This window comes from Corvus brachyrhynchos, unplaced genomic scaffold (genome assembly GCF_000691975.1).
Source record: "Corvus brachyrhynchos isolate BGI_N302 unplaced genomic scaffold, ASM69197v1 scaffold191, whole genome shotgun sequence".
Classification (NCBI taxonomy): domain Eukaryota; kingdom Metazoa; phylum Chordata; class Aves; order Passeriformes; family Corvidae; genus Corvus; species Corvus brachyrhynchos.
Window position 1 is genome coordinate 3,380,323 of NW_008236487.1, and position 13,457 is coordinate 3,393,779.

General features: G+C 39.4%; 1 protein-coding gene across 2 annotated transcripts in view; it reads right to left on the reverse strand.

Moving 5' to 3' along the window:
• Positions 1-2,288: 2,288 nt before the first annotated feature.
• LMO3 (LIM domain only 3) overlaps positions 2,289-13,457 on the reverse strand; it is a 56,503-nt gene continuing 45,334 nt past the window's right edge. For both annotated transcript variants that reach the window (XM_008644019.2, XM_008644017.2), the window contains 2 exons: positions 11,688-11,813; positions 2,289-2,921 (listed from right to left, as the gene is read on the reverse strand). In XM_008644019.2, coding sequence (XP_008642241.1) covers positions 2,816-2,921; positions 11,688-11,813 — 232 coding nt within the window. In that variant the 3' untranslated portion in view covers positions 2,289-2,815. The remainder of the gene's footprint in view (positions 2,922-11,687; positions 11,814-13,457) is intronic.

A 13,457-nucleotide genomic window follows, 5' to 3' on the forward strand; every position in this document is an offset into this window, starting at 1 on the left:
AGTGTGTAGTTGCCATCATCCCCAGCCAAGCCTTCCACAGGCTAAGCTGGTTTTGGTGCTCTCCTGCCTCAGATCTGTGGTTACCTCCTGTGAATGCTCTGCTCCTCCCGGGATGTCCTGGTGCTGCTTGTAACACTTGCATGGTCTCCTGGTTTTCTGAAGAGCCAAAAATGCTTTACAAGAGCACTGTATCCATTAGCCCCGCTTGACAGACGGGGACAACTGAGGCACAGAGAAGTTGAATGACTCGTCCAAGCTTAGAGGGAGTCAAAGACAGAGTCAAGGACCCTTCTTTCCTATTCTCCAGCCTTATTTCTGAACCAGGGATTTCTACCCATTCTGCAGTCTACTGCTGGGAAGCAGAAGAGAGATCTTTCTGATTTCTAATGGAAAGACCCAAGAGAGCTGGAGGAGAAAATTGAAATTGGGCTCAAAACAAGATAATATGATTCTTCCCTTTCTGTCCATCCTGACCTTCATGGAAAGGACAGCGTGTTTATTGCACTGAAGTAGATCTGTAAGAGCCTAATAGTACCTCTGACACCAACTGCTTCGTTATCCCAAAGACATTAAGGGACTGTGGAAGGGACTGGAAGAGACACTTGTGCTCAAGGTTAGGAAGGAAGATAGTCCACAAAAGAGGGCTAAATTTAATTTGAAAAACTATGTGGAGCTATTTCTTCTAATTAACAAGAACAGCCTGAGGAGTTGTTGCTTTTCTTACTGATCCTGTATGAGTCAAAGTCAAGTTTTGTGAGCCATGCTTATTTTCAAAAGGGTTCACAGCCAGAAAAAAACCCACACTGTAACAACAGTCATTAAAACTAAATATCTAAGTCAAGCCACTGTGCAGTGTGCTCTTACCATACACTTAAGGAATTTCCCCACTGCATTACAAAGTTTCTTCTATCATCCCCAGCAAAAACACGCTGAAACTGCAACAGGACAGGAAGAGCAGGGCAGGACAGCAGTCAGCTTGAGCAGAGACATGGGTTTGTACTCTAAATAAAAACAAGAGCTTAGCTTCATAACAACATAGGGTATAGTGGGTTTCTTAGATTGTTTTTTGTGTTGTTCTTAATACTGTTTTGTTGTTTGTTTGTTTGTTTTTAATACAGGTTGTTTTCCCAGTGAGCTAGATTACAGTGGCAAACAGACATGAATTAAATATGCATTTAACAACTTTTTAAACATTCATCCTGCTTTCCTTTGCCAAACACCTGTAAGCTCTGTCAGGGGCATGAGCACTTAGGGACATCCTGCTGATGCAATAGCTTCATGGCTTTAAAAACAGAGGTCCACCTCTCCTAGAAAACGAACTGATTGCCAACAGGAGCTGTCAGCAGTGATTCCACCTCTGTCAAAAGGATTTTAATTGCCCGTATTGATGGGACAAACCTGTAGGATGTTGGCATGGACAGCAAAGTACCTGTGCAGTTAAGTGTGGTAGCTCTCGCTTGCTATTGCAAAGTTTTGTCCCATCCACATCAGCATTTAAATTACCTTCAGCATTCACTGAGGTGGGTAATTAGCAACCAGTCACTCTCCCAGTGTCAGCTCAGGGTCATTTCTTTAATGTAAATAGACCCTCAGAGGGGGCTGTTTACAGTGCCTTCTACTTTCACTTTTTTCCAGGGTTTGTTGAGGATGCAGCCCCAGAAAACATGAGGGTTAAGCCCTGATTAAAACAAAAAAAAAGTAAAAAAAACCCCAAAACCAATGAAAAAAAACAACAAAAAAAAAGTAAAAAAAAAAAAAAAAGAAAATAAAAGAAAAGAGAGAGAGGGAGATGAGAGAGAGAGAGACCCCTCAAATTTTAAGAATTTTTAAAAAAGTATATAAACAGAAACCTTCTCCCTTTCCTCCCCCCCCAAATTAATGATTTCAGAAAAATAACATATATATATTTATATATATATAGATATAAAATAAGATACCCAGAGGCACTGGTTTGCATTAGGGCTTAATTTCCAGCTAAATTAAAAATCAAATCCAGGCATTTGGAATGCCTAAGGGGCACAAAAGCAGCACCCAAAATCATTAACTTTTGCACCTTTTATAATATATCTCAAACCAGTCAGATTTGCTTTTCAAAATTTTGTAGTAAAATAAAAGTGCTCTTTGAGGAAAATCCATTCAATTAAGCAACAGATGCTTAACCCCTGAAAAATAGAGGCTTATAAGAGAAGTGCTGATAGACCCTTAACCATAGCATCATTAGCAGCAGGTGCTGCTAGTTATTAGTTTCCTAAATAGTTTTAATGTAAACAGTATTCTTAAGCTCTAAGTGTAGCATAATGGTTGGGATTTGCTCTTTAATGCTTTTTACTAGAAAGATACAGCTCATTTAAAATAGCTGGTAGATACAGAAAGCATAAATATACAGTAAGTTTAGACACTGATTGTACTAAATGCAACAATACAAAGAAGCAAACAGGAACACAAATGGTAACACAATAAAACTGTATTACATTTGTGCTTCAAATATTACAATACATTATGTACAATAGTCCAAAATAAACATCTCATGCCAAATGACACAAAAAGAAACAAAAAACCCCAAACAAACCAAAAATCCCAAGAGCAAGCAAAAAGAATCCAGCTGTATATACAGTACCTTTTTAATTAACATTCAACTCTGAACTGGAGCAATTTTCACTACATACAGATGCAGTCCGCCTTTTATTTCACGCAACCATTCTGTCTCCCTATATCTATGCTATTCAGTAGGTTCCTGTGTCATTTCTTATATACATGTTGAGCAAAAAAGATAAAAGAACGTAGTGCTTTTTATTCTTAATGATGTGGCATCCGATCAGCGAACCTGGGGTGCATAACCTTCTTTCATTAAACCCTCCTCATAGTCTGTCTGGCACAGAATCATGTTGTTCTTCAGGAAAAATTTGTCTCCAACACAAAATCTGAAATTAAAAATAATAAAGAGAAAAGAAAAGAAGGAGATAGGTTGAGGATCAATGATGTGACATGGTCATACAGGTGAGGGTCGTAGAGCAAGTGTTGGCTGGACAGTGTCCGCAGACAAGCGTGTGCGCGGGAAAACCCAGCAGAGGTGCCACAATTAATCCTGTGCTTTCAACAAAATCTAGTGCATTCAGGCACTTCTGCTTCCCCAGCCAAAGACCTCATTCAAAGCCCACCGTGGGCTGTGGGAGGCCTGGATCAGGTCACCGGCACACAGATAAAAACCCAGTAAATATCCCAGGCTGCTGAGCTGAGTGAAAAGTAGATGTCCTGCTTTTGTGCAAACCAGAAGGAAGACAGGGTGATTGCGTGCAGTGGAAAGCTTGTCTGAGATATGTTATAATTGTGTTGTGTGCCAGTAAGAATTTCTTGTCGTGTTCCAGTTGGATATTTCACTAGATTTGATTTAAGATGATGATTCGGGGAACTGTTTCTAGCACACACACAGCTTTACAAATACTGTGGTGCAAACTAGACACACACAGGCTTGCAGAGAAACCTCTTTTCTTTTTTCCTGTAGGAGTTGATTACAAATTTAGTTACTCAGCTAACTACTCTCTCTTGTGGTATCAGCATACCTACCTCGTTATACCATTACGTGCATCGGAATCATCTGATTGCTGCAAAACGCTACTGAGAGATTTCATTTGCTTTTCTCTGATGAGTAGGACAATCACATAATATTAATGCTCCTGGCTGGCTGACTTCAAACTTCGAGTAAAGTAGGATTTCCCAGCTAAAAAATACGCTTGAATTTAAGAAGGCTCTTCCCTGACACACCCCTCAACCCTTTCCCTTGACAAAGCCAATCTTCTTGAAGATAGTTAGGGAGAAGTGAATGGGGCCAATGCAGAAAAAAAGTTTCCCTAGTGACTGCCTTGGCAGGGTTACATGCCTTTGTTTGTAGTGAACTCTCCAGCTATGAAATATACTGGGAGGCACTGCTTGCCTTACTCCAATTAAAATGAAAGAAAGTAACCTAAATGAACCCCTTAACACTGATGTGAATAAATGAAACCAGTTTCTACCAGCTAATTATGGATGTCAGTACATAAAGTATTGTTTAATGTGTAACGGATTATAATGTCCTTTTTTTATATAATTTCCAAATGGTGACATCTTGGACACAATTAGGGTCAGATATAAATGCTTGTGTTGTTTACGGTAGATTTAACAGCAGAGTAGCTATGGGAATAGCTGTATATGTATTTAATTGTAACAATTTAACCTTCAAATACTGGTGCCTGCTGTAGTTGACCCAGTAAAACTCCATAAATGACACAGGTTGACCCACCTGACCCCTGACAGTGGCCTGTCTTTATCAGATAGTCAATTTCTAATAATGTTCAAGCAGAAATCTTGGTGAATTGTCACAGATTAAATTGTGTATGGAGAGCAGTCCTTTAATGTTTTGTGAAGTTGGAGGTTTAAATGAGTAGCAGTTGGACTGATTTACATTTGTGAAGATTGGAATGCTAGACAAACAGTGAACCCATTTATTTTCCAACTGGGTAGCTTTGGAAATTTATCCTTATGCTAGCTAAATAGATAGAGGGAAAATAGTGTAATAAAAAAGTGGATTGAAAAGAATTAGCTCTGCTCTTAAAGGAAAATTGGTTTGCTTATTTGTGGACTTTTTTCTTCTGTGGGATTACTGCCTGCCGCTGATGATGATTGAAAATAGAGATTATGCAAGGATCCCGAAATCTTTAAGTTATTTATGGTCTACACTCTTTTACAGAATTTAGAGGTTGCTATTATTCTTCCCACCCCAATCCTGGCATACTAGGCTACTAACAACACAAAATGATTTTGAGTAGCTATGTTGAAATGTAGAATTTGTGCATAAAAGTTGTTCTTTGGTGGTTTTTTTCTAGCTTCCATCTTTTGTATTTTTGTCCATTGACAGCAACGCTGAGAAAAATTCTTTTGCGCACCTTACAAGATTAGGTAAAGGAGTCTTGACTAGTGCCAACATGTAAAATTTGCTTTTCCCGAAGAAGTCACATTTAAAATCAACAAACAACAAACAAAACCCCCCCGAACCCAGTGCACCAGTGGGAGACAAAACCACCTTTGCACCCATCAGAAAGAACTAAGTCTGAACTGAGAACGTTATTCAGCTGTGTATTCCTTTTGTTCCAGGGTAAGACAGACCTTAGCAAACTAATTTGTTTAAAGTATTTAGTAAATGAAGAATACACTGCTGAAGTGCAATTGGCTTGCATGGCAATACGTAACACGTGTGACTTCTTGCAATATTGCTTGCATCAAAATCCTGGCTGAAGGATTTTGTTTCTCAGCCCTCAGAGGAGTGACACAGTTTCAATTAAACTGCGCCAGCTACATGGGAGTGTCAGGATGCCTTTCCCAATAAAAAGTGTCAATGCCTTTTGTTTTGCAGGTGTTGAGCCAGAAGTGCTCTACCTATGTCTACGTGGCATGTGGCATGTGACAGCTTTATGCATGAGTGGCTTTAAACATACACAGTTCCACAGATCACTTACGTTCCAAGCGTGCAGCTGTCTCATGGAGAGGCTGCCAGTGGTCTGTCTAGACATGCTTGGCTGTGTGATAACCTGTGGGGTGGGGGTGTGTCTGCATGGGAACACATCCTCTGGATGGTCCTCTGTGCCTTGGGGGAAACCTGTTGCTTGTGATACTGTGGGTTGAAATTCTTCACACTCTTTTCGCATTGTGCAAGCTCGGTGACAAGTATATTTGGCAAAGGCTGATGGTGAGGCTTGTGTGGGACCCCTGGGTATTAAATATGTGAATTGTGTGCTCATTAGGTGACAAAGTGGTAAACACCAGCTGAAAAACCTCTAATCCTGGCATGCTGGCTCCCAGGTACAATGAGACAGGGCAAGTAAGCCGATGAAGTAGGATGAATTCTGGCCATTCACACTTTCAACCTTATTTGACTCGCAAAAGCAGATTTAGCCTCTTCTGAAGTGAAAGAGCTATATCTGTAACTAATTCAGATTGGGTTTGCACACTGCAAGATTTAAACCTGGCTCAGCTTTAAAATGGGAGGGTAAATTGAAGCCTAGCCTCCCACTAAGGTTGGGGTTTTTTTACGGAATTGGCATAGGATGTAAATCAGGGCACCATTTGGGCACATATATTAAATGGAGTGGAGGAGCATATTAAGATGCCACTGTGTTAGGAGTATATAATTAGGCAAGATTATTACTCTTCTAGCAGGCAGATGGTAGTCTTCAGCCTTCCCTAAAACCCTCACCCAATTTTTTTAATAGGCATGCAAGATGAACAGGAAAGAATATACAATAGGCTGCATTAACATGCCAGATTGGACTTAGCACCATAAATTGATAATAGTACTTTTGACACGTCTGTGACATTAGTAGAATGACCATTACAATTAACCTACATCCTAGAACTCCTGTCATATTTCACAATGGCAAAAGGAAGGCCATTTATATTACAAAATGACCTCTGTTATCACCTTGTTTGGAAGGGAAAGGTGTGCCTAGACTAACCACAAGAAGTATAAAACTTCCATTTCGAGAAGTAGTCCTTTCATTATTCAGAACAGACATTTAAGGAGATCTCACTGCTGTCTGTCATCTTTTCTGATGCACAGGACATGTGTCAAGGTACTGAAGACTTCTTAAGAAAGCAGGAGAAATATTGCTGGGGACGAAGATGGCTGTGTGTGTGCCTCCTCTGGTAAGGTTAGATCTTTGTCACTGTAGAAAGAGACAAAATCTGGAAGCATTTGGTTGATTTCCTGAGGATTAGGACAGCTCAGACTTACCACGCCCACGTCCTTCCCCTCTGCTTTTTGCAGTCAGTGATGTAACTTGGGCTCTGCTTTTCCCCTTCCCTCTCCTTTTAAATGCTGAGCTTCCAGTACAACTCACATTAACGTTAATCTCTGTGCATCACCAAGAGAACAAAGCCACTCTTTTACATCACAGTTCATCAGCCCACACCTGTGGTTTATTAATTCTGGGGTTCTGTCAAGATGTCCATTTCAAAGGCTGGAAAGTGGGAGCTGTGCCTGAGTTTGCGCATTTTCGCCAGTACCTTGCAGAATACATAGGCACAGAATCCCAGTTCAACTTGAAATGGCAAACCTCAACTTGCTGTGCCTTTCATGTACTATTTTATAAAAAGCAGGTGTGGACAATATGTTAATTTGTATTCTAAATTTTGAGACATCCAATGAAAATAAGCAGCACTCAGGCCGTCAGAATTAATAAAATGCCCACTCACGCAAAAATCTGATATTGGTGTTTGAAATAAGGATGTCCCTGGCATTGCATTCCCTCTCCCCTGCTTGACAGAGAACAAAGGCAGCATTGTGTGGGCATTTTACAGTTTATACTGGAGGTAAGTGTTTACAACTACATCAGGACAGCAATTTCAGTGAGTGTGTAACCATTTTCAGTCCAGTTTCTATTAAAATAAAGGCTTTCAGATAGAAGGGTAGAACAGCTGATTTAAACACCTCTCAGTGGTAGCAGATGGGGGTTTTAAGCCATACTCTGAGCTGACTTCCAACGGCAGGGAGAAAATATCACAGAAGTAGGGAACAAGCTGCTAAAGATGCCGACAGAGAGTGAGAGGAAGGACACATAAACTCTGGGAAGTGGGAAAGCCGAAGGCAGACTGACATCATTGCTCTAGTCAAAAGTGTCAAGCACAGATACAGCTGAGCCCACTTGCAAGATTTTCCACTCCATTTTCTTAGTCACACACATGCAACCTGACAAAGTGTGAAAGGCAGTGTCTGTTTACAAGTTTATTTTTCCAGTGGTTTCCTTCCCCCCCCCCCTTTAAATTTTCTTCAGAAATTAAGTATATAGAGGTTACTGTCAGTGTGAGGTGAAGGGCTTCTGAAGAGAAGTTAAATATGTTTACAGAGAAGAAAGGGGAACACTCACACCATTAAGATGACTGTCACTAAGCTCTGCAGGTACTTAGGCGATGGAAAAACTTCAAATTAGGAGTAAGCTGGACAGAGACATGAGAGATAAGAGGATGCTAAAACCTTTAGGCTAGGAGCAGAGCTTAATATTCACCAAATTGCTACAGCTTTAAGCATCACTATCAAGAAAAACGTGGGGAAAATATCTCAAAAACTGGCTGGCTGGAGCAATTAGATCCTAGAGCTGAATAGCTTTATGAAAGGGAAAATAGGAGACAGTGCCTATTTGACACCAGGGGACCAGGCTTAGTGGCTCAGGAGCTCTCTTTCAGGCCTATGCCTACAGTCTGTCTTCCTGGAATACAGTATGTGAGACAATGCCTTTTTCTCCTCACTCTGAAAAAGTCACATTCAGGAGGCCAAGAAAGGGACAGGCATGTTATGAGTCAGTTCAGAGCTGGAGTTCATGGCCCGAACAAAAGTCCCCTTAAGTGAAGGGAGCCTAATTACCATCCACACCGAGACTTGCGCTGGATGGTGAGTTGTAGATACTCAAAAATAATAAAGCAAACAGTGGAGTTGTCCATAAAAGCAGAAAAATCACTGAATCTTCACAAAGAGCACTAGGCAAAAATGGGCAGGCATCTCTCTGGGCCAGGATCAATCATTTAAAGGGTAGGAATGTGAAGGTCATGCAATAGCAAGACTGAAGAACGGGCTGCCTGAAGGATCAGTGAGATGTGTGTTAATATAAATATTACTTAGCTTGAAAAGCAGAAGGGGCTGGAAGAAACAACCAGGCACAGAACATTAAAAAAAAAAAAAAAGTCAGCGTTGGCAAAGACAAAGTAGAGCAGTCTGAAGAAAACAGTTCCATGAACTGTACTCATGAACATTGCATGCATTCTGAGAGGAAAAAACCTAAATGGTAGATGATAGCTGAAAATGAAGTGAGGAATCAAACAGAGAGCAATACATGCTCTGCAGATCTACTGTAGAGAATGACCCAAAGGTTTTAAAATTTAATGGGGAAAGATGATATGAAATTGGGGAATAAGGCTAAACAGGTCTTGCGATAGCTGGTGAGCCTTGATACACCCACTGCTGATTTTTGGATATTGTTGATGTGTTTGTGAATAAAAATATTCTCTTCAATAAATAAATAAATTCCATATTGGTGGAATTAGTGGCTGGAGTGAAAGGAAAGAGCAAACCTAAAACCCCTGAATAACATTATTTTGTATACAAAGGGGCAGCAGAAACTTAATGAACTGCTGTCTTATAAACACATCCTCACTCAGAATCTGCTGTGTGGTTTTGATTACCTTGAGCAGAGGAAGAAAAAAGGATCCTAAAGGACAACAGAAATTATTAATGACATGGTGACTGACAAGATTTTTCTGTTTAAAAGAAAAGAGGAGAAGGTTTCATAGTAGATCTGAAAACCCCAAAGCTGGGATGGGTCAGGTGTCTAGCAATGTGGGGGTTTACTGTTAGACAAGTAACAAAAACCAAAAGATTCGAAGCTATTAATGAGAAAATATAGTCAGTGGGATGGTTTGCCATAGGAACCACAGAAGAGCTATGCTGGAACATCCATAAAATAGGATTTTTTTGTAAATAAACGAAAATTAATTCTTCAGAGGGCCACTAGTCCTAAATTGTAAGGAAGAAAGGTACCCTACAGGCAAGTCTGCTTTATTAGGCTCCATGAGAGCTATTGCAATAGAATCAGGATTAGGGTCACTTTTGAGAATTTCTGAAATTCTTCGAAACTCCTGGAACCACTCCTTGTTTTCATGAGATGAACTAGACTCTATTTCAGGTAAATTCATTCTTTTGTTCTCAGTCTAAGACACCTATAGACTATTTCAGCAACTCTTTGCCCAAAATACATGCAAAGTAAAAATCAAATAAAAGATTAGATTGAAGGCTCGGGAATAACGAGGCTGAGAATTATTAAATAACCCAGTTAAGCTCCATTTCAGAAGCATCTAACAGCACTTTTCCAGGGGGATCAGTGGCCCCAGGGAACACTACGACGTGTGTTAGCTGCGAAGTGAAATTGTACATTATTTCACAGTTGTAATGGTAAAAGAGGAATATTAAAAATATTCATAACAGCTGTGCTTTTTTTTTGGCAGGGGGGTGGGGGGAAGAAAAAGAAAGTTCCCTTCCTCAGACCCAAGAGTGTTAACTATGATGAAAATCTTTTGCACTCCGGCTAACAAACATTGTCTGCTTTGCTTGACTGATGAAGATTAGCTGACTTCTTACATTAAAGAAGTTTGTCTTGTATGGGCTGAAGTGACAAGACAATAACTAAGTGCTAATTGTGCATAACCAACACTAAAGATATGCAGCCCCATTATGGCATGTAATAAATGAAGCGAACAACAGAAATATATTAGGCGCTTTAATAATGATACCAGGACGGTGGTTTGGAAAAAAACAGGATGTGAAGGGTTTGGGAAACGAAACCTAGGACACTGTGTGTGTCTCTTAAATGGGTACTGTGGGAGCCTCTGCCTGCCTTGCTCAGAATACAGCTTCTCAGTTCTGTGGCAAGACAAAATTGATATAGGACTTTAAATAGCATTAGAACCTATAATTACTTTGCATTATTATATAGTTTAAGCAGTGGTTATTACTTGCCTGGTATTTTAATTTCCCATGTAACATGATGAAAAAGGTCAATTTGGCTTTTTTTAAAGAGCGTAATTGTAGTGTGCTACACTTATTAGCAGCTGTACATTTTATGGTTCTTTAGGGATGTTTGATTTTTAAATGACTACAGTGCTAAAAAATAATACTCTGTAGGACAAGGTGAGTTAGAAAAGCTTATTTAGAGCTGTGTCTAGCTTTGTTGTGTCAGGCTATTATCTTCCTAATTTTTCATTGCTTCCCTAAAAATGTACATCTTGCGTTTCATCCCAACTGAAGGAATTAAAAAAAATATGAATGCTATAAGCCGCTAAATAGGATCACGTAGTAACTGAAAAATAACTGAAAATAATAGGGACATCAAGGAGTGGACATAATTGGCTCTCTCACTTCCCAGACTTCATGGAAGTCAGTGGCAAAGCTGCTATCAGCTCTGGTGGAGTCAGAAATGGGGCTCTCGGTGAAATCTCTGATGGGATTCAGCCACCACTCTGAATATAGCTGGTATAAACTTGGCTCTATTCACCTCTGAAATAATCAGTTGTTACAATTTTACCATTTTGGACATTTGTTCTCCAACTGTGCCATATAGATGATGCTTCAGATTCAGGTTTGGATCCTTGGTATTTTTATAACCTACGGTTTGGATATGGAAATAAAAACAGGACTGTAAGGGCTTCAATGCTGCTGCAGAGGAAATGGTGGGAACAACATCTTTTAAATTTAAATGATTACAGTTCTGGCAACAGGAAGAAACAATGTGTACTTTAAAAGAAATACATGTGATAAAAATGAAGAATTAAAGTGAAATTAATGCAATAATGACAAATGGTACTGCTTTGCTCTTCTGCAGAAAAGGATCTCAAAGACCTTTATAAATATTAATTAATTAAACCTGACAGACAGCCTTTTGAAGGAGAGGAAGTAACATTATTCTTTTTTATTGATGCGGGATTTGAGGCACAAAAAGTTTTCTAGCCAAGGTCATGAAAGATGTTCTGTATCAGTCCCAGGAAAAGTATCCAGGTCTTACTCTCTGCCTCGGGGTTCTGCTACTGGTAAATGTTTCCTCTTTGGAATGTACGCCCGCGTCAGTGCCGAACTAGCACTTAGCTTATGGAACAGACCCAAGAAATTCTCTTACCTCTGATTACAAAGCTGACATGCAAAACAGTCCAGGTGATAAACATTGTCCTTTGCTCTCATCACCATCTCAAAAGCAGGTATGAGCTTACTGCAGGCAGCACAGTTTCCTGTAACGCCAAATAACCTGGAGATACAGAAAGAAATATATTCCTGATTCACTTTTTTTTTTTTTTTAATTTATTATTTTTTTTCCCCCACAGTCTTGTCTTTGACTGACTTCCCAACACACCTCCTTTTGGAAAGGTTGGCCTTGGGTGGTTCAACTCTGCCCAATTACAGCACAAAGACACAGCCTTGCTGAAGAGATCTTTATGACAGACTAATATTGCACCCATTGTGATGTTATTATTTTTTTCTGCAGGTTATACTGACCTTTCTTGATAAAAGAAACATCTTGTTGAACTAAACAAAGAAATAGTAAACACATTAGGGACGTTACATAACTGTGCAGACAGAGGTCGAGCTGTTTGCGTAAGTGGGAAGAGTCTTAGATCCTGCCATGCAGGAGAGAGCCACATAACCTTGGCTTTTGGTGCTACTTACTATTAAAACACACTTTAGCTAGAAAAGAAATAACACTTGAAAAAGCCAACATTCTTTGCATTTTTGACATCTAGTGCTAAAAGCTTTACCACTATTATTAAAAGAACACTTTATGAACAAGTCATTTAAATCGTCAGAAAGCATTAGTGGTTCATGCACCTTACAACCCTATACCATAGTTATTGCTATGATTATGTTATTCAGGTAGCACATTAAAGTAAATGAGGCTGTAAACTATATATAGTCACATCAGGAGCAGAAGTATAAAATACTGTAAGAACAATATTGAAATGCTGGTTTTGCCAGACATCTATATAATTTTCTTTTTAAATTCCCTTTGCTAAAGATTTTTCAACACTTTTCAAGTGGGTGTATTACACACACAAAAAAACCAACACACCAAAAAAAAAAAACCCAACCAACATACATACACATCCTTTTGTGACACAGAAGGATTATAATGAACAAGAAAAAATACATTAGCTCTACGTGGCAGCAATCTTTGAAACTAAGTTTATTTAAACTACTTAATAGTTGTGATGGATTATTAAAAGTAATGCTCTGCTTGTGCATAGCAGTTAATGCTGTTTTTAACTATGAAGCACACTAGATGAAAACGCCACATCTGCCACTTTTCTTTTTTTCCTCAACATCAGGCTGACAGCAGAAAAATATAATGGCTCTCAAGGGAAACACCAAATTAAAAGCAGTTCTAAACTAATGAATTCAAAGGTGCTCTGTAGAAAATTCAGTTTGGTAACATAAAATGAACACAGTTTTTAATCACATCCCTCCATTTTACTGAATTTCATGGGTTACCAACAAGCCTACTTAATTCTAAATCCTTTTACCTTCTGCTTCTACTTAAGGTGTGCTGCCTACAGAATACGTGCCTGTTTAATTTAGAAGTTGCGACCCTTTTCCTCCTGTCTGAGATGCTGGTTACTCTGATCACCTGGAGAAATGCTGGGACAAGGCCATCCTCATCAGCTCCTGCTAGAATGACTCAAGTCAACTTCTATTTTTGTGAAGTCTGATTACTAAAATAGGTTACTTAAGCAGATTATAAATATTCCTTTTGTAAAACACCCTGTTCCAGTTCCATCTGCTCCACGCATGGGTTTCACCGAGGTTATCTAAATCCCATTCAGACTTTCATTCCTTGTCTGTAGGAAGGACACAAGACTCAGCTGCCTTCCAGAGTCATGGGCTGACTTTGTGTTAG